Source organism: Armigeres subalbatus, chromosome 2 (genome assembly GCF_024139115.2).
Source record: "Armigeres subalbatus isolate Guangzhou_Male chromosome 2, GZ_Asu_2, whole genome shotgun sequence".
NCBI lineage: Eukaryota > Metazoa > Arthropoda > Insecta > Diptera > Culicidae > Armigeres > Armigeres subalbatus.
The window spans coordinates 224918472-224941321 of record NC_085140.1 but is presented as its reverse complement, the minus strand read 5'-3'; the positions used below and the strand labels follow the sequence as shown (position 1 = coordinate 224941321).

General features: G+C 40.3%; 1 protein-coding gene across 4 annotated transcripts in view; it reads right to left on the bottom strand.

Annotated features, from left to right (window-relative positions):
* The window catches only part of LOC134211769 (inactivation-no-after-potential D protein), a 291678-nt gene that overhangs the window by 146588 nt on the left and 122240 nt on the right, over positions 1-22850 (bottom strand). For all 4 annotated transcript variants that reach the window (XM_062688989.1, XM_062688990.1, XM_062688991.1 and 1 more), the window contains 3 exons: positions 5588-5677; positions 941-1066; positions 772-876 (listed from right to left, as the gene is read on the bottom strand). In XM_062688989.1, coding sequence (XP_062544973.1) covers positions 772-876; positions 941-1066; positions 5588-5677 — 321 coding nt within the window. The remainder of the gene's footprint in view (positions 1-771; positions 877-940; positions 1067-5587; positions 5678-22850) is intronic.

The window sequence follows — 22850 nt, the reverse complement described above, 5'->3', positions numbered from 1 at the left end:
TGCCAAATCACACCAAGCGCCAATGAAAAATTTCCAATTTTTTCGCCAAAGTTTTCGTATAACAGATTCAATTAATCACAAATCGTATTGGACATCGTTTAACGACATAACTTAGGATATCCTACAACAAATGTACGCATGAATTCACATAAAATATTATCCGTTTTCCTTTTGCGAACAAAATATCACAAGTCAGTCAAAAAGCCGCTTGGTGCGGTTTGGTTGAACCCCGACCATATCAAAGAATATTGTGGCCAAATTTCATAAAATTTGGTGGACAAAAACCTCCCTGCCAATAATAGAACAAAACCTGGCAAAGCCGTCTTTCCCCCTAATTTGAATTGCTCCTTTCGTTTGCCCAAAACTAAATCTCGCAATATTCCTTTTTTCGTGCTCTGCAGTGGTGTGGCTTGTTCAGATTCTGAGCTTTTTCTCATGATATTATACACAGAATTCTGTTATTACAGTTTTTTCTCTCATTTAATATGTTTGCTGTATATTCATTCCGCTCTGATTTTTCTTTGAAGTATAAAAGATTTTAAAGGTACATGTTGCATAGATTTTGATGGAAAATTGAAGTCACACGATTAAAAAAAACTATGTGAAAAAACCTGTGGAAGCTGAATTCTGTGTATTAAATGAAAATAAGATGTGTAATCTTTGACATCAAGATACACTTCAACAATTGCTAAAGCTGGTAATCTGATTATTATTAATACTGAATATTTTTAAAGTAATTGAAAAAATCTATTGCTTCAAAATTACACTTACATGTCCGTTTCCTTCATGAATTATTAATGGCTCAGGGGTTTTGCAAGGTGTTACCGGTGGTGGAATTTTTTTCAATATTGTAGATGCTTCGAAAGTATCTTCAATCTATTAAACATAAAAAATATATATATTCAAGTCATATCTTTACCAACACGTTTAACCCATTTACCTTTTTAACAAGACTTTGTACTTGTAGAATCATTTTGCTATCAGCATTCTTGATTGTTTTCAATGCGTAATCATGCGAAGACTGCCTAATGTCTATTCCATCAACTGATAAAATTCTATCGCCAACCTGCGGAGGAAAAATAGTTAGAAAACAAAAACAGTCAAATATTATTTAATTCAAACCAATCTCAGAATAATATAAATAAATTTCCAAAAACATTTTTCTTCTTATTAGCATTATATCCCAATCTGTGATAATGCGGCCTCTCAGTTGTTTATTCATCACTTCCACAGTTATTAACTGCGGGGTTTCGAAGCCAAGTTCCATTTTTGCATTCGTATGTCAGGAGGCTAAACACGATGATAATCCTTTGCCCAGTGAAGTCGAGAAAATTTCCTTGATCGGTCCAGGATTCAAACCCAGCTACCAGCTATCATCATGGTCTTGCTCTGTAGCCGCGCTGCTTACCACACGAATGAGGAAGGTCTCGAAGCGTATGGTATGACATTGATTGAATTTGGTGAACACCCCTCGTGCATAGTGTCTAAATTGTGCTTTTCTCGCGTTCATTTCTTAATACAAATATTTTGGATGTTATTCTTTTGCCTCTTCATTTTATTTACCTTTCTTCCATTTTTTGAAGTAAAATATTCATTGATCATTTACATTTTTTTTTATCACCCTTTTGTCTTTGGTCCATAACTGACCCTAACTAATATTATGTAGACATTTGAAATCTAATGGATAACGAGACGAATAACCTTACAGCGAAGAAATAAGTTTCATTTCGTCGATTTGGGAAAAAAGGACAATTTTGCAATTTAGACATTTTTGGAGATTTTAGTTTTGTGGTTCGGCTGTGAGCACTCTTGAAACCTCTGCTAAAAATAAATAAAAAAACAGCTCAAATATTAACTAATTTATTTGATTTAATAACCATGTGCCACTAAAAAAACCCCTGATTTATCCACATAGCAATGATACTTTTCTCGTCCATTAGGAAATATAATGGAAAAAATGCACATGAGAAAGGTCTAATATAGCACTTTAGAAAGATAGGTTTCATTTTTTCATTGATTTACGTTTAAAGCATTTATTTGTATGTATCACGGTTTTTAAAAAAATATTTACAAAATTACACTTTTTTTTCAAGAAAGAGACCTGGGGAATAAAATGATGATTTTTCAACATTTTCAGAAGGCAATGACCTTCTTCTATTCTTCACTGGGACATTGCCAACTAGCAGCTTAGTGTTCATTAAGCACTTCCACTAGGGCGGCTCAAATTGGTACGGAAAAACTAACATAAGCATAACATTCTGTAATAAATTCTTCAACTCTGTGTCGTCCAACTGCAAATCACTGTTTTTCGATGTTTCTGCATACATTTTTCCAAATAAACTTTCAACGAAATTTTGTTGAGAGCATTAGGGCATCAAATAGAGCTTGAGCTTGAGCTTGATTGACTGCTCGTAGTTGCTACTCCATTATGACTAGATCAGCTGTTCTTGCACAGGGAACCAACAGATGTTTGCTTGGGACTAGCACACATCTTCAATGTACAAATACTGGTGATCTCATTTGTTAGGTCATACTGGCGCCTGCCACGTCAGAATGCAAGTCAATGTAGGGAAGGGGGAGGAAATGATGATGCAATCACTCGCCCGCTGCAAGCCGAATATACCTCTGCACTTGCCACGAGTTCATGCGGAATTTTGTTGGAATTTTTGTGTTAGGTTCGAGAGGCAGAGGTCCGTCTTGGTTAACGAGCTGACAATGTGATTGATAGGAGAAAGCAACTGATGGAATTTCTAATTGGATGTAGGAAACGAGCTCTATAGTTTATTTCCAATTCTAGCAGATTACTGTTAGAATACTCAAGATGAAGGTATAGGAATAGTAATGGAAACGGTATGGAATCCATTTCCAGTTCTAGCGATTGCTAGAACATAAGAAATATAGCGAAAGATACAAAGTAGGACAATGGAACGGACCTGGGATTGAACCCACGACCTTCTGCGTATGAGGCAGAAGCAGTAGCCATATGACTACCAAGCCCGCTAGCATTAGGGCATCAAATAGAGCCGAATAAGAGGGCGTCCCATCAAAAAATTTGAAAATAGCCACCTTAACTTTCACAGTTTTTAACTGCGAGGTTTCTAGGCCAAGTTACCATTTCTGTATTCGTATATCATGAGGCTAACGCGATGATACTTTTATGCCCAAGGAAGTTGAACTAATTTCCAATCCGAAAATTGTCTAAGGCAATGACCGATCAGTCCAATTTTCAATAACAAAAAATGGGACCAAATCCTCTGATGAATGCAACTTGTTGCGCGTAAATTGATCATCGCTCAATTCAAAAAGTGCGTGTACAATAACTAGACCCATTATTTCAATTAGGCTAGATGTACCAGTCGTGGCTATAGCACCAGTTGTCGCACTAAGGCTTTATATGCCAAATGGCCAATCAAATCACCGCAAACCAAGTTCATATCGATAAAGCATATTCATATGATACTATAAAACCTTTGATCTCCTCCAAAACAAGCAAAGCATAATGTAAAAAATGATTTTGCTTAATTTTTGACGTCCTTTGCACCAGTTGTCGCACTAGTGGTCCCCATTTGGCTAATCCCATAAGAAAACAATGGGATTTGCCAAATAAGGAACCAAAATTAAGAATAGTTCCACAACTGGTGCATGCGTTCCTATTATGGATTAATCAATTTTGATGATTATAATAACAAATTTTATTGTAGTTTTCACAGCTGTTCTATGGAGCATGAAGTAAAACATCTCGCTTGATATATAAAGTCCACCCACATGCCTTTTACTTATAAAAAATAGTTGTTCTTATGTAAGGCGACAATTGGTACACTCACCCTATTCATATAAAAAAAAATCTGAAAAATTGCATAGATCGTCATTGAGATGACAAAGTCATTAAAGGTGACAACTACAGCGATATTGAGCCTGAAAATTATTTTAAGCGTTTAATGGAATGTCTTTACTTGTCATCAGACGAGTTCTTACTGTCCCATACAATGACACCAATTGATTGTACCTTTATCAGATACGTATTTCGGCCTCAACAATAAGCGATGAGGACGCTTCCCTTTATTATCATCACTTTTTCACTTCACAATCACTTTACTTTCTGACTATTTGAATAGGGTATTTTTATGTAAAAAAATAATTTGTTTAGAATACCAAGTAGAAATGCATATCTGGCTCGGCATTGAGCACAAAACATTATGTTACTATAGACAATTGTCAGAATTACAGCATCTATTTTCTGTCAAAAGATACGATTCTGTCAAACGATGCCTAGAACCAAACTTCTTCCCCTACTGAAAATTAACGTTCAAATGAAAATAGCTTTGCGTGGCATTAAGAACATCCAAAATACAAGTGAATATAGTTCTTCACAGTATGGAGTACAATGCGGACGTAGGTATTTATATTATCTTCTTCTTCTTATTATTGGCATTACATCCCCTACTGGGACATTTCCGCCTCGCAGTGTTCATTGAGCACTTCTACAATTGTTAACTGCGAGGTTAACTTGATTTTTCAAATATTTCGAACTTTTTTTTTCAAATTTTGAACAAGTTGTTGGCTACGTATAGTTTATTATCTTGTCTACTTTCTTCTATTGTCGACTTTTGCAGATCTTATGGAATATAAATCATTTTTTCGGATTTTTTTCCTTCACACGGTTTTGAGGTACCTCCACAACACAGTTTCAAGTGTTTTCTTCATATTTCAGATCAATATCTACACCACAGACAAACAGACGTAACAGCTAGAACAATTTGTTTTAAAATCCATCGCCCAGCTATTTTACCACCACCTAACGTGCATGTTGTACGAAACAAAGTTTGGTACGACAATTTCTACAGAAGGCGCTAGTATGAGATGTCAAACACAAAGGTATACGATGCGCCCCTTGGTTGTGAAACTCGCAAGCAGTTGAATGTAAAACGACCGTTGAGCTCATGGTCGATGGGAATTTCCTCAGTTTTACGTCTGTTTGTCTGTGTCCACACTAAATCCTTTGTATATGGAAATATTGTAACAGAAAGAGAATAAGAGGCATTTGAAATTCACAGGGTGCCGCTCCAAAAAACCTAAAATAAATGTCTGGCACTCGTTTTCACGTATTTAACATGTTTTTCCTTTATTTAATCAATGTTGGCTGATGACTAGGATTCTTAATGAACCCCAACATAAACCGAACGCCAAAGTGATTTGGTCTTTATGCTACGCCGATACCAATACATTCATTTTTTCCTAGAGAAAGTTTAACACTTTTTCGAGGTTTTCTAATCTTCGCAATATATTTGCAACCACTTCTCGACGAAAACACTAACATTCCTATACACTTCCAATGAAAATCAAACTGATCTAATAACTCTACATTTTAACTAGGATTTTTCAAAAAAGGCACTCTAAAAATGGTCAATTTGTACATACCAACATTTTCATGGAACATTACATGCATTCCATCTATTTTTTTAGTGTGTCTATAATTTCTAGAACAGTCTAGACTTTTTTCGTATTTGAATAACATATGAATAGTTTTGAGTATTACGATATCTAGCATTTATTTTTATAATTTAAGGCCTTATATGTTAACACTTACCTTCAGTAATCCACAATTATCGGCAGGACTGTTAGGTATAATATTTTTTATAAATATTCCGGAAACAATTGTATCGTTTGAAACATTAACCTAAAATAAAAAGCGAAAATATTTAAAAGCACATCAAATAAATTTTAAATAAATAACTCGTCGAGTTGTGTTGAGGTCTGTGTAGATTACAATATGGTGGAAATAAAAGGAATACTATGGGGTCTCATTTTACGTGGATAGCTTTGAAAATGACTTTATCATGCGTATTTTAGAATTTACGTTAATTTTGGATTTAAAGAGTTGTTTTTAACCATTGTAACAGTCCCACGTTACAATTATTTTATACAGCATTTGGATAACACAATCGACATGAAACAAACAACAAATTAAAATAACGCACATTCTCTCTTGGTGCCTTGAGAGAGAGACAGTTATGTGGTGCCCACTACGGGACATGACGAGGTTTCATATAAGATTTTGGTCCATAAGCCAAATCCCGCGAATATATTTTTATGGCGTATTGCGCATTTTGTCTACAGCAATTAGATTGCTGTATTCATAGCTGAGCCTTTGTGTAGGATTCTTGGATGTTCCTTCGTATATTCCTCCAGGAATTCGTCCAGATATTTCTCCATGGATCCCTTCGGATATTCCTCCAGGAATCCGAATTGATATTTATCAAGAAATTCTCCCGGTTATTCCACCAGAAATTCATCTGGATATTCTTCCAGGAATTCCGCCAGATATTCTATTAGGAATTTTTCTGGATATTCCTCCAAGAATTTGCCCAGATATTTCTCAAAGAATTTCTCCGGATATTTCTCTAGGAATTCCTCTGGATATTCCTCCAGGAATTCCTCCGAATATTATAAGAATTCTTCTAGGAATTCTTCCGGATATGTCTCCAGTAAGGAGGTCTTCCTCCGGATATTCTTTCAGGATTTCCTCTGGATGTTCCGCAAGAAATTCGTCCTGATATTTCTCCAGGAATTCTTCAGGATATTCTTACAAGATTTTGTCCAGATGTTCCTCCAGGAATTCTTTTCGGTATTGTTCCAGGCATTCCTCTTGTTATTCCGTAATTTCTCCGGATATTTCTACAAGAGTTCATCCAAATATTCCTCCACGAATTCCTTTAGATATTCTTCCAATAATTCCTCTGATTATTCCTCTAGGAATTCGTTCCTGCAGGAATTTGTCCAGATATTACTCCATGAATTTTTCCCTTTATTTCTCCAGAAATTTCTCTGAATATTCCTCCAGAAATTCCTCTGAATATTTCTCCAGAAATTCATCTGGATAATCTTCCAGGAGATCCTCCGTTTGTTTCTTCACGAATTCCGCCGGATATTATTTTGATGCATTTGCGTGATTTTTTCATCACTTGCGTCTGGATTTACCTCAAGGAATTCGCCCGAATATTTTCCAGGAATTCCTCCGAATATTCCTCCAAGTATTACTTCAAATGCAATTCGTTCGGATATCGTCCAAGAATTAATTTGGATTTCCCACCAAAAGTTCCTCCGTTCCTGCAGGAATTGTTCCGGATATTCCACCAGGAATTCCTCCGGATATTCTTCCAGTTATTCCTCCGGATATTCCATCAGGAGTTCGTCCCTGTATTCCGCCAGAGAGAATTTCTCCGGAGAAATATTTGGAGGAATGTTCGGATGAATTCCGAATGGGCGAATTGCTAGAAAAAAAATCCTGTAGGAATACATGGAATACATTCTGGAGGAATACATGGAAGAATTCCTGGAGCAATTTTCGTAGGAATATCTGGAGGAATACCCGAAGGTACTCCTGGAGGAATATCCGGAGGAATTCCTGGGGGAATATCAGGAAGACTTCCTGAAGAAATTTTTAGATGAATTCTTGGTTGAATATACGAAAGAAATGATGGTGGAATATCCTAAAAAATTCCTGGAGGAATACCTGGAGGTATATCCAAAGAAATTCCTGTGAGGAAATCAGGAGAAACTCCTGGAGGAAAATCCGAATGAATTCTTGGACGAATATCTGGACGAACTCCTGGTGAAATATCCAGTGAGAATGTAGAGAGAATATCCGGAATAATAACCGGAGGAAATCCTGGACGAATATCCGGAGAAGTTTCTAGAGGATTATCCGAAGGAACTACAGGGAAAATATCAAGAGGAATTCCTGAAAGAACATTCGGAAGAATTCCTGGAAGAATATTCAAGGTACTTTTCAGAGAAATTTTCGAAGGAATTCCTGGAGGAATCCACGGAAGGCTTCCTGGAGGAACATCCAAAGGAATATATAAAAGAAAATTTGAAGGATTTTCAGGAAGAATGTCTGGAAGAATTCCTGGAAGAATATCCGAAGTAACTTCTTTGGAAATATCCTGAGGAATTCATGGGAGAATATAAGGTGGAACTCCTGGAGAAATATCTGACAAAATATCTAGAAGAATATTCGGAGGAATTACTGGAGGAATATCTGGTTGGATTCCTGAGGAATTTCCGGAATAATTCCTTGAGCAAATCCTGGTGGAATATTCAAAGCAAAACCTGAAGGAATATCCATAGGAATTTCTGGGAGAATATCAGGAGGAACTCCTTGGGGAATATCCGAATGAATTACTGATGGAATATCCAGTGGACTTCCTAGAGGATTATCCGGAGGAATTTCTAGAGGAATATCCGGAGGACTTCCTGGAGGAATATCCGGAATAATATCTGGAGGAATGTTCGAAGATATTCCGGGAGGAATATCTGGAAGAATGCCTTGAGGAATATTTGGAGGTATTCTTGGAGTAAATCCTAGAGGAACATCCGGAAGACTTTCTGGAGGAATTCCTAGATAAATTCCTGAAGGAATATTCGGGGAAGTTCCTAGAGGAATATTGAAAGAAATATCTAGAGGAATCATCGAAGGAATTTCTGAAGAAATTTTTAATTATTTGATTATAATAATTTCAGCAGTCTGAGACGAGTTTTACACTTTTCACTTGATTCCACTACGTTTTGTTATCTTTACAGATACGTATTTACACCTGTGAGACCGTCTTTAGTAGAGATGGGCGCTCCGCTCAGGAGCTGTTTGAAAGATTCGCTTCCTTACATTGAGCTGATGAACCATGGATCTTTTTTAAAGAACCCCAGCTCAGCAGCTCACTTTAAATTGATGAAATCATTGTCAAACACGTTCCTAGAGAAACTCCCTCGAGCGTACGCACTCGAGTACGCGTGCTGTTGTATTTTGTACAAAACAAACGAAAATTCCACGCTTGCGGTACACAACACAAGCGAGCTTGTTTGAGCATTCCTGTCCAGTACCGTGCACGTGCTGATCGTTTATTATTTGCACCTCAAGCACCATCAAGCCAAGCGACAGCACCATCTAGCCAAGCAACAGAAATCATTTTTGCTGCAGAAAGGAATAAGAAACACACAAGCAAAAATAATCTAGCTTGCCGTCTATTTCTAAACCCATACCCATACACAAAAAAGGTAGGTTTCTAGTAGTGCAGTAGCGAACGAACCGTACCAAGCAAAAGATCTGAAGATCCGAACAACTCTCAGTTCCGCTCATGTCGTCGTCCAGCTCGAAATTGCTGTGACATGGAAGCGAGAGCTGAGCTACCAGCTCAGATCCGTGCGACACGGATCTCGATTCGCATCAGTCGCGACCGATTCTAGTGAACCGTGTGGTTCAAACGAACCGAACTGGGAGCTGGGTCTTGCACGCAGCGGATCTTTTGATTGCGACGGGTTTTCCCGCCAGCATACTGGTACATGTACACTCTGTTTGTTTGTAGCACCGTGCTCTGTATTTTTAAGGTTCCCCCAAACACATGCGACGCGACAGCGATTCTGTCGCCGTTGGTATGAAAGCGTAAATAGAACATTGCCTGCAGCGACCCAACGATAGAATCGCGGCGACTAGTTGTCGCCGTCGCGGCGATGAAATCGCTTAGGTCTGGGGGAGCCTTTACTCTCTTGTTTTTAGTTCTCTCGCATTTCGGGAACCAATATAAATGAATTGGCTCGCTTGTATGAAAATGTCAACTACGCATGGTTAGAAGCGCGCGCACACAAGGCATTGATTTACTGCACAGTATAAAGAAGAAACTTATGACACGTGATATGGTTCATATACGTATCAGAGACTAGGGACTGAATTATTCAAATTAACGATTAGAGAAACGTTATCAACAAAATGTAACATAGAATTATGAATAGAAAATAATGTTGAGTTAGTTTTGACGTAGCACTTACGTCTCTCTTTACTATACCGGGTGTCATTTCAAAATATTCAAATCGACCGCGTTACGCTGTGTTGAAAGATTTTAAACTTTAATAGCGTTCGTCTCAGTGGACGAATTTCTGCGGTAAGCCCCTCAATCGACAGATTTCAAGTATGCCTTTCATGTCCATGCTTGATAAGACCCGAAAAACTTGTTTCAATAGGCATGAAACTGTTTTCAATGAAAAACATTGAGATCAAGGAACCTATAAATATGGGTACCGCATAATTCTTGCATCATTCCATTACCACGTTCTGATTGGTGCAGACACCAGTGAATGAGCAGCCGCTGGGTCTGCCGAGAAGCCATAAAATAGCGCAACGCGATTTTTTCCTTTCATTCTGACCGGGACAAGCGAAGCAACCGCATCATCGATTGAACAGCACTCATACCTTTTAGCAGGGAATGAAGTCATCGAAGCCACCATCATCAGCCGAAACCTAGCCAGTACAGCAGCAGTCCACCCTACAGACCTGACAAAGCAGCAATGCTGAGCAGATACCGGCAGCAGCAGCAGAGTCGAGCCGAGACCGGCCGGCATCGGTGATGAGCCGAGACAGGCTGAAGAAAAGCCACATGATGCAGCATGTATGTCCAAAAAACAAACGGTTCTTCAGAGAGCCAATGATAGAAATCAATATCAAAGCTTTCAATTCCCTTCGGGATAGAAATTGCAGGGTTGTTAGGGAGATCCTGAAATATTTTCCGCGCCAAATCCGCGCCGACTAAAATCAAATCCACGCCATTTCCGTGCGACATGAAAATCCATTCTGCGCCAAATCCGCGCGACCCAAAACTAAATTCTAAGCAAATACACGTTAAATATCAATTCATTGATCAATGCAATATTGGCATTGATAAAAAAAATATGTAGAAAAACATTGTTTGATACTGACCGCACCCAAAGCGAACGTGATTGAATGATCGTCCCATGTTATGAATTCTAAATCTTATCACCCGAAATCCCATTTCCGGGTGTTTCCTTCCTTCTACTACTAACAATGTTGTCTCAGAAAAGAACATCCTACTTCCCACCTGAACTGCAATTCTAAGCTCGCTTGCCCGGCTTATTGGCCTGTATCAAGCGAAAAGTCCCGTTAAGTAATAGACGGCAGCGAGCAACAAGCGTAAAAAAGAAGAAGCTCTTCTCGAACGCGTTGATGATGATGACGCTTTGGCTGACAAAGAAGCGGGATACAAGACACTAGCTGATTGGCCCACCAATTGGAAAGCAGAGAAGATTCAAAATTAAGTAGTTTAAAAGAAAAGTGCATTCGCTCGCAGAGCATTCAGTATTTTTCATACCATCACTAGAAATTCGCGGTTATTTGAAAAGATCGTTTTCTTATTTTTGCACTTAGCCGAAGCAAACAGCCTTTTTCAAGGCTCTAAGAGTAAAAAATAATGTTCTCCTTCAGTCGCTATCGTACGGATTAGAAGCCCAACAAACATTCACTAGTTGAACTAACATCAGTGTGATGATTTAATTCAGCGCTGTGTTGAATTATGCCCTTTACTATTTCTTATCACAACTTCTGTTCAAGCTTTGTTCACATAATTTTGGCGAAGTTATACAACTACATCATTTCATTTTGAAAAACAACTTTATTAACTGATTCGTTAAACCTTTAATAAGCATTTTACTAAGCCTCAATTCAGCTACATGTGAATTCTTCGAAAATAATAACGCATAGAAGGTAACATCAGTAAGATCTTCAATGAACGTATTTTGAAGCAATTGCTATTTTCATATAATCATTTTAAAATTTTCCTAAATCGGGTCTCGAACTGCTGTCATTTGATCATCCGCCGGTAACGTTGTCATCCGCGCCATCCTTGATTTGTTAGATATGGCTCACTCAATGCATAACATAAATAATCTTATTGCTGAATATGAATCATAATTGGACTCTTATTCAATAAGTCGATCTGTCAAACTACAGTTTGTTAATAACTGCACAATTTTTTTATTTCAACCATTGTTCAACCAGTCATAACCATCGCACACTAGGAAAAATACGTAAAAATAATGTCGATAAACGATAAAATAAAATCCGTCCCCAATGCTATTTATGAATTTATGAAAATAAAATCAATGTATATTCGGCCTTCCTCAGAATCTCTTGATAATCGGTTGCGATATGATTGTCAAAAGCTAAGATAATTTCAATTATTTCGCCGCAATAAAGATCAACATCCATGCGATAATATTGGGATTCCATACATCAAAGATTCAATCATTTTCCGATGTTATTCAACGGCGTTATGTCCGGCTTTTAGTAAATTTAGTTCAGCATGAATGCATGATTTTTTTTTATTGCTCCAGCAGTTTTGTTTGTTATAATCTCCGACAGTTTAATAAATCACGAAAATAAAAAGCATGTCTTGAAAATAAATCATTATTTTTCTATAAATCAAATTTCCCAGATCTAGAACCTGGATTTTCTCTCAAACTGAAAAAGTATGTTTCTTTCCACTGTGCGATAGATCAGATAAATTTGAAATCCAATGGTTAAGAAGGACAAAGGTTAAGAAGGATGTCTAATGCCTGCTTATTAACTTACTATTCAAACTCAATTCGACCACCCTTTCAGAGCATCACATCATAGTCGAACAGAGAACTTTAAAAATCATTAGTTCAGTACATTGTTAAACTTCCCCAATGTGCTGAAATGTGATAAAACGAAAACGTAAGTTCGACTTCAAATAAAGGTAGTAAACAAATAAATAGGCCATGTCGAATATTAGTTAGATTAAATGCTGAAATGAAATCTGTCTAGCAAATTATTCAGCATCCATTTTATTCAGCTACAAAGATCACAAATAAACAATAATTCAACCTAGATGCTTATTTGTAGCTTGTCGTTGTTTGTTGGGAGGCCCTTCAGTGGAAGGGCTGAGATACAGTCTACATCCTCTGCTGAGCCATCATGTGTTTTATTTCAGGCAGTCCTTCAGTGGGAAGGTTGCCACTGTCGAGGCTAATATTTCGTGACCAGACAGATACTTCTTGAATTTTTTTTTATGATTTTTGTTCGAGGTAGATTTGATTTCTGTGTCGGTTTGATGAGGAGATTTTGCCAAGGAATGGTATGCAACGCCGATTATTTATCGAAAATAGTTGATGTGAGAAATTTGGACATATTATGTATCTTAAAGGCATGGTCAAGTCAAGTCCTACGTCCACTTAGCGGTTATGTCACAGACATTACCCACTGTTCGTTTTTTCTCGGGGATAGAGTCAAAACGATCGTCAAAAAATCTCCAAAGCAAGCTGTCAAAAAGTATCCATCGCATCGAAAGAGTTTGTGAGCATTCTGAGCGCAGCCGAAAGAGTACACGTGTAAATCAACTCATAATAATTATAGTTCATTTATAACAAATCTCAGTTATTTGGTGTCGTTTCCTATAGAGGAATTTTAATAAGTGAACAACATGATTCAATTTTACGATCGGCACAATAATTTATGCAATGCAGTAAATAGACGAAATCTATGAAATAAATTTTTAAAAGATAAACATAATGATAATTCAATGTGAGAAAATCGTAACGTGTACATTGAACACTAATGCTACGTTTAGACAAGGCAAGTGAATTGAGCAAGTCGCTTGAATCGAACGCGAACTGAACGTGTAAACACCTTAATTCAATTCACTTGAACGAGAAGAAAGTTGAACATGTTCAACTTTTGGCAAGTCAATTGAATTCAACTGAGTTGTTCAATTCACTTGCCCTGTCAAAACGTAGCATAAGAGGAAATTCGCGGGTTTCAAGCAAAATATCTTGAAAATTAGAATCGATCGAGTCCGCAGCTCCCTGGCTCAGCCCAGCCTTTATAAAGTTTCAAACACTAAATATGATTTTTACTGACTTAGATTATTGTCAGAATTTATAGGGTAAAGTGTCCTATAGTGGACCCCCAACCAATAGTGGACCCTCTAGCCATTTTTGCATTATTACAGCACAATGTAAACATTTTGCTATGAAATTCCATCGGGAGAACCTACCTTACAGTCCTATGATTTGATTACATGCATTGGAAATGCTATGGAAAGTAAAATTAAATGATTTTTTACCATTTTATTAAAAATAAACATGAGAGTGTCCACTATAGGAATATTTTGGGGGGTCCATAATAGGGAAGAATAACGTCCCGAAACGGAACATAAAAATCAAATGAAATGTCGACTATAGGAAAGCAAATTCCTATTATGGACCCCCAAGGGGTCTACTATAGGGCGAATTTAGTCAGACTTTAAAATGTTAATTTCAACGAATATACCGTGTATTTGAATGTGTGCAAGGACTATGGGCAGCAGGGACTATGTCCAAGGGCTTGACGATCCCTCCCCAGGCCATCTGCGAGTTGTGGCGCCTGCCTAGGATGTTGTGGGGTTTGACAGTGGGCCCTGTTAAACCTCTATAAAAAGCTGCATGTATCCGCAAGTAGGCTCCACCAAAGCGACCGTGTGCCGCTCAAAGTGCACAAGCCCAAGTCCTGGTGTTAGGTGGGACGCTAAACAGCCCTGACACGACGGCCCTCCGGCGAGACAGGAGGTTTGCGCAGGCCCAATAAGCCGCCTGGAAAACCAATCATTACGAACAATATAAGAGATAATGCCACTCGATATAATCGGCAAAGACCTAGGCGACGAATAAAGGATCACGATTGGAAGCTTGGAACATGGAACTGCAAGTCGCTAGGTTTCGCAGGTTGCGACAGGATGATCTACGATGAATTACGCAACTTCGACGTCGTGGCGCTGCAGGAGATTTGCTGGACAGGACAGAATGTGTGGAAAAGCGGGCATCGGGCGGCTACCTTCTACCAAAGTGATGGCACCACCAACGAGCTGGGAACCGGCTTCATAGTGCTGGGTAAGATGCGCCAACGCGTGATTGGGTGGCAGCCAATCAACGCAAGGATGTGCAAGCTGAGGATTAAAGGTCGTTTCTTCAACTATAGCATCATCAACGAGCACTGCTCACACGAAGGGAGACCCGACAACGAGAAAGAAGCGTTCTACGCACAGCTGGAGCAGACATATGATGGATGCCCACTTCGGGACGTCAAAATCGTCCTCGGTGACATGAACGCGCAGGTAGGAAGGGAGGAAATGTATAGACCGGTCATCGGACCGGATAGTCTGCACACTGTATCGAATGACAACGGCCAACGATGCATAAACTTCGTAGCCTCCCGCGGAATGGTAGTCCGAAGCACCTTCTTTTCCCGCAAAAATATCCACAAGGCCACATGAAGATCACCTAACCAAGAAACGGAAAACCAAATCGACAACGTTCTAATCGACGGTAAATTCGTCTCCGACATCACGAACGTCCGCACTTGAATCCGACCACTACCTCGTTGCAGTATGCCTGCGCTCAAAACTCTCGACGGTGTACAACACACGTCGAAGTCGGACTTAACATGGGCGGCTACAAGACGGTAGACTAGCCCAAGAATACGCGCAGCAGCTGGAAGTGGCACGCCCAACGGAAGAGCAGCTAGACGCAGCGTCTCTTGAAGATGGCTGGAGAGATATTCGATCCGCCATTGGAAGCACCGCAACCGCTGCCAACCTGCCGAATGCAGCATGGGCGAGATTGCTGCAACACCGCACGAGGGCGAACGAGGCACGATATAAACAGGCGCAGAACAGACAAAGCTCGATTTTCCGGAGGAAAAAGCGTCAGCAGGAAGATCGAGACCGTGAAGAGACGGAGCAACTGTACCGCGCTAATAACACACGAAAGTTCTACGAGAAGTTGAACCGTTCACGTAAGGGCCACGTGCCACAGCCTGATATGTGTAAGGACATAAACGGGAACCTTCTTACGAACGAGCGTGAGGAGATCCAAAGGTGGCGGCAGCACTACGAAGAGCACCTGAATGGCGATGTGGCAGACGAAGATGGCGGTATGGTGATGGACCTGAGGGAACGCGCGCAGGACATAATTCTACCGGCTCCGGATCTCCAGGAAATCCAGGAGGATATTGGCCGGCTGAAGAACAACATAGCCCCTGGGGTTGACCAACTACCAGGAGAGCTATTTAAACACGGTGGTGAGGCACTGGCTAGAGCGCTGCACTGGATCATTACCAAGGTTTGGGAGGAGGAAGTTTTGCTGCAGGAGTGGATGGAAGGTGTCGTGTGTCCCATCTACAAAAAGGGTGATAAGCTGGATTGTAGCAACTACCGCGCAATCACATTGCTGAACGCCGCCTACAAGGTACTCTCCCAAATTGTATGCCGTCGACTAGCACCAATTGCACGAGAGTTCGTGGGGCAGTACCAGGCGGGTTTTATGGGCGAACGCTCCACCACGGACCAGGTGTTCGCCATTCGCCAAGTACAGCAGAAATGCCGCGAATACAACGTGCCCACACATCATCTATTCATCGACTTCAAAGCCGTATATGATACAATCGATTGGGACCAGCTATGGCAGCTAATGCACGAAAACGGATTTCCGGATAAACTGACACGGTTGATCAAAGCGACGATGGATCGGGTGATGTGCGTAGTTCGAGTTTCAGGGGCATTCTCGAGTCCCTTCGAAACCTCAACGTAGCAAAACTCAACGCTTGTAGTATCTACTCAAAAATAAAGTCCACAGAGAAAACTACATGATCGATATGAATAAAAAACATTTAGAACTTATGACATATGCTACATTCGAACATAGCCTTTACTACACACTTAAATCATTTCACAGATTTCCGTGAATTTTGCTTCATTTCACCGAAATCTCAACAGCAGATTTGTTCGGTAATTATTTCACCGATTTTTTGGTAATTTTTCTTTTGTTCAGCTGTCAAAACCACCGAAAATCTGTAAAATTATTTACCGAACAGTTCTGCTGTTGAGATTTCGGCGAAATTTCACAGAAATCTGCGATTTATTTTAAGTGTGTACAGTTTACTACCATTTACTACATGGAGAAACGTCAAAACAAAACAGACCCCATGATGACGATGATGATTTCATCATTTTTTTGCGGCTAACTAACAAAAGACATGTCTGTTTTGTTTGTTTTCCCTAAATTAGACTTCTATTTTCAAGAACAAAGCCGATTCGCTTTGATTCTGACAAATAATCTGCATTGGAAACATGAGTAGCAATGTCTTAAGCAGACTACAAGAAATCAGTAGTAAACCCTTGTTTTATTCATACCGAATCAGTTGTTTGTAGTATGTTCGAAATGTGTAGTGTAGTAAAGTCTCTTTTATTCATACCAACATGTTCCACAAGTGACGTTTACTACTGAAAATGTAGTAAAGTTGAACTTACTACTTTTTATTCATACGACCCAATGTGTGGGTACGTTGTATTCGCGGCATTACTGTAATATCAGGCGTTTGGCGAACACCTGGTCTGTGGTGGAGCATTCACCCATGATTCCCGTGTGGTACTGTCGATACGAACTCTCTTGCAATCTGTGTTAGTCAACGGCATAAAAATTGGGAGAGTACCTTGTATCTGGAGCTGATAAACGCGTGTTCCCAAGTTCGCCACCATGCCGCCATCGTTCTCGGCCACATCGTCATTCAAATGCTTTTCGTAGTGCCGCCGCCACCTTTGGATCACCTCACGCTCGTTCGTAAGAAGGTTCCCGTTTATGTCCTTATACTTATCAGGCTGTGGCACGTGGCCCTTACGTGAACGGTTCAGCTTCCCAAAAAAATTTCTTGCATTTTTAGCACAGTACAGTTGCTCCATTTCTTCATGGTCTCGATCTTCCTGCTGGCGCTACTCCTGTGTGTTCCGCGCCCGTTTGTAACGTGCCTCGTTCGCCCTCTTGCGGTGTTGCTGCAATCTTGTCCATGTTGCATTTTTATCTTCCACTAACTGCTCATATTCGCCGTCGGTTCTTTCATCCGGTTGCTCAGTGTCAAGTGCAGCGGTTTCAGTGCTCCCAATAGCGGATCGAATATCTCTCCATCCGGCTCTATCACAAACGCCCGAATGACAACCGTCCGAATTCCATTTGCCCGAATAGCCCAAACGCCCGAAAAGCCCAAACGCCCGAAAAGACCAAACACCCGGAAAGACCATTCGCCCGAATGGATCATTTGCCCGAATAGACTATATGCCCGAATAAAAACTTCACCTTACTTGATGAAAATATTTTTTGTGACTAATAAAAAGAAATAATATATTTGATTTCCTACTTATCTTCTATTTTGTTGTACACGTCTCTCAGATGTATCTAAATATTCGTTTCGTTTATATGTGAAATAATAAGAAAAATAACGACGTTATGTACTTTCTTTTTCATAATATTCAAATAATGACTTGATTTCTTTATATACGTATGTCAAGTCCTTTAAGATAGCTTCATACCTCGGGAATTTGGTCCGTAGATTTTTCCCCAGGGCACAGGGACCAAAATCCGGCAGAACCCTCTTGAGTTGCATAATGTTTATTAAAGCACCCGCTTTGTTGGTATGGAAAAGTAGGCCGTTTTATCACTCAAAGACGAACTGTAAACCAGGTATTATGATCAGGAATTGCAAAATAGTAGTTTGTGCAACAAGTTGCAAAAAGATGATTTTTTCAGCACGAGTCGTACGTTTATCCAACGAGGCTTGCCGAGTTGGATAAATACTACGAGTGCTGAAAAATCGAGTTTTGCAACGAGTTGCACACGCTATTTTTTGCAATGACGAAAAATGGACTTTTATTTGATACATTCGTACCAAAACTGTAGTCTAATTTACTCCACATGGTTATTCTCGCTAATAAATTATTTTGCTGCCGAGAACAATCAGATTCCATGGCACCGTGCCACATTGCTTAGTTCGATGAGCCGTGAAGCGATAAGATCCTAAAGAAGTTCTTCCAGGAATTCATTCGGAAGTTCTTCCAGGAATTCATTCGGAAGTTCTTCCAGGAATTCCTGAGGAAGTTCCTCCAAGAATTCCTGAGGAAGTTCCTCCAAGAATTCCTTCGGAATGTTCTTCTAGGAATTCCTTCGAAAGTTCCTCCAGGAATTCATTCGGAAGTTCTTCCAGGAATTCCTTCGGAAGTTCCTCCAGGAATTCCTTCGGAAGTTCTTCCAGGAATTCCTTCGGAAGTTCTTCCAGGAATTCCTTCGGAAGTTCCTCCAGGAATTCCTTCGGAAGTTGCTCCAAGAATTCCTTCGGAAGTTCCTCCAGGAATTCCTTTGAAAGTTCCTCCAGGAATTCCTTCGGGAGTTCCTCCAGGAATTCCTTCGAAAGTTCCTCCTGGAATTCCTAAGGAAGTTCCTCCAGGAATTCCTAAAGAAGTTCCTCCAGGACTTCATTCGGAAGTTCTTCCAGGAATTCCTAAGGAAGTTCCTCCAGGAATTCCTTCGGAATGTTCTTCTAGGAATTCCTTAGGAAGTTCCTCCAGGAATTAATTTGGAAGTTCCTCCAGGAATTCCTTCGGAAGTTCCTCCAGGAATTCCTTACGAAAGTTCCTCCAGCAATTCTTTCGGAAGTTCCTCCAGGAATTCCTTCGGAAGTTCCTCCAGGAATTCCTTCGGAAGTTCCTCCAGGAATTCCTTCGGAAGTTTCTCCAGGAATTCCTTCACAAGTTCTTCCAGGAATTCCTTCACAAGCTCTTCCAGGAATTTCTTTGAAAGTTTCTCCAGGAATTCCTTCGGAAGTTTCTCCAGGAACTCCTTCGGAAGTTCCTCCAGGAACTCCTTCGGAAGTTCCTCCAGGAACTCCTTCAGAAGTTCCTCCAGGAACTCCTTCGGAAGTTCCTCCAGGAAATCCTTCGGAAGTTCCTCCAGGAAATCCTTCGGAAGTTCCTCCAGGAACTCCTTCGGAAGTTCGTCCAGGAACTCCTTCGGAAGTTCGTCCAGGAACTCCTTTCGAAGTTCCTCCAGGAACTCCTTCGGAAGTTCCTCCAGGAATTCTTTTGGAAGTTCCTCCAGGAATTCCTTCGGAAGTTCCTCCAGGAACTCCTTCGGAAGTTCCTTCGGTAATTCCTGCGGCTGCTCCTCCAGGAATTCCTTCGGAAGTTCCTCCAGGAATTCCTTCGGATGATGGGACGATCTTGCTATTTTCTTCAACACATCATTCAGTGTTGCAAGCACAAGCCAAGATTTGGATAATTGATGGCAAGAATGTTATCGATCTTTTAGTAATTTTCGTTCGATCATTTAGTAGTTTGTCAATAACTCATTCCAAAAGCTGAATTTCAAAATTATTTGTGTGGTGGATTTCTAGTGCGAAGGTTTTTTTAAAACTCTACCTAATGGTTCGTTGTTTGAATTCCACTAGTAACAGAGTTATAGTTATAGTTTCAGTAACTTAGACTAAATGATAACAAAATTCCAATCATTTAGTTTAAGTTGCTGAAACTGGCGCTATAACTCCGTTATTAGTTGAATTCTAACAACAATTCATAACGCAGAGTTATGGAAAAACTTTCGCACTAAAAGTCCACCATACAAGACATTTTGAAATTCAGCTTTTTGAAAAAGTTATTGACAAATTACTAAATGATCGAACGCAAATTACTAAATGATCGATAACATCCTTGATTTATGGAACATTCTCAACTGCTCCACAACAATTTGCTCAAGTGTTCACATTTCACGGAACTGTAGGAGAAGGTCAACACCGTCGATTCGTTCCCTTGGTATTTATGCTAAAACACGGGAACGTATGATACAGTTTTTTGTTAATTGATGGAACGACATTTATCAGTATACGTTAGATCCAGAGTATATACTATTGGATTTTAAGTTGGCTGAGATTAATGCTGAGGAACGTGTCTTCCCAAATTCTTTCTCCTCAACCAAAGTTTTGTTTTTAGAAAACATCAGCGAGTGATATTACAATCGGCATACGGGGAGGATAACAGACTTCAACTGGAAGGCATGGTACAAACTCATTCCACTAATAAGCTCAAAATAATTTTCTTAACAAAATTTTCATTGATATGGAAATGCTAATATCATCTTCCAAACTCGGACGTACATGTTCATGATAGAATTAGAGGCGAAAGTATAGAATTGATAGTTCCGTTAGGATTCGGCATGTTAAGATATACCAAACAAAGGTTCGAAAACCTTGCCCAAATAAACGTTTTTTTTTATGTAAGCAAGTATTATGTGAATGGGATGTACCCGTTCGGCATAATGGACGTTGTACATAAATGACCCAAAGAACAGCCCATGACATAAAGAAGGCAGAATTATGCAAAACGACCATTATGCCTAACGTACATTATCCCTAGCGTCCGTAATGCGTAACGTCCATTGCCTAACGTAGCGGACTTATGTGAATGGTCGCCAATCAACACACAAAAAAACCACTACAGACCCACTTTTCTCCCCTTCACTATGGTCGGTCTATGAAAATACCCTAAACAATATTCCTCGAACTTCCAATAACATTTTAGGGTGGCACAATAAGTGGAATACGCTTTTGAAACGAGTTTTTACAGCGCTCAAAAACAGTTCCAACTAGAAGAAAGAAATGCGAACACTGATACCTTACGACCACTGCAGGCTAAGAAGACATCCAAAATAGCAGAAAAGAATGAAAAACTAGACAAACTGGACGTTCATATATTCCAGGTGATTGGCATATTTTTTCTTTTAATATTACTTTTCTTACTTATGGATCCTGTACACCTCCGGTGGTGCAAAGGCTATCGCTTTAACCTGTTGCCAGGTTAGATTTCGGTCTTCTTTTATTTCTTTATTGAGGCTTCGCCGCCATGAGCCTCTGGGTCTGCCACTGCTGCGATGTCCCGCTGGGTTCCAGTCTAAAGCTTGTTTACAGATTTCGTTTCCGCCCCTACGTAGAGTGTGGCCGACCCAGCCCCACTTCCGATCCCGAATTTCTGTTGCTATCGGCCTCTGGTGACAACGACGATGGAGCTCATTGTTTGAGATCCAGTTGTGAGACCACCAGGCCCGAATTATATACCGCAAGCATCTGTTAATGAAAACCTGCAGCCGTTGAGTGTTCTCCACTGATACACACCATGTTTCGCTAACGTATAACAGCACAGATTTCACGTTAGAGTTGAAAATTCGTATTTTGGTGCGTTCACTTATCTGCCTGTTTTTCCAGATATTTCTTACACTCGCAAAGGCAGCCCTTGCTTCCTTGATCCGTGCGCCTATGTTGATCTTGGTACCGCCGTCAGACGCCATTTGGCTACCAAGATATTGGAAGCTTTCAACATTCTCCACTGGTTACCCGGCTACTGTGAAACTGGAAGGAGTCACCGTGCTTACATCCAACGCTTTGGTTTTGTTGACGTTGATGACTAAACCTGCCGAGGAGGAGCGCTCGGCAAGGTCGTTGAGCTTACTCTGCATACCAGAGGGCCGTTGCGCGAGGAGTACAACTTCATCAGCCAATTCGAAGTCGTTTAGGTGCTCCATGGTTACAGGCTGCCATAACTGCACGCGGTTTGGTTCACGGTCAATCGCATCGCATCGATTACGATGAGGAACAGTAACGGTGATAGAATACATCCTTGCCTCACACCAGCTACGACCCGGATAGGGTCGGACAGGACCCCATTGTGCAGCACTCTACACGAAAAGGCCTCGTACTGTGCTTCAATGAGACCGATGATTTTCTCAGGAACCCCCTTGCGTCTCAAGGCGCCCCACATATTCTCGTGATTGAGACGGTCGAAAGCTTTTTCGTAGTCAATGAATACCAAGTAAAGGGACTCTTGGAATTCGTTGACCTGCTCCAGAATGATGCGGAGCGTGACAATATGGTCCACACAGGATCTTCCGGCACGGAATCCGACTTGCTGCCGCCGGAGAGTCGTATCTATCTTCTCCTGAATCCGGTCCAGGATAATTTTGCACAGAACTTTGAGAACGGTACACAGCAACATAATTTCTCGCCAGTTATCGCATACAGTCAGGTCACCCTTTTTGGGCACCTTCACTAAGATACCTTGCATCCAGTCGACCGGGAAAGTTGCGGTGTCCCAGATTTTACGAAATAAACGATGCAGTAGTTGAGCGGATGTCATGGGGTC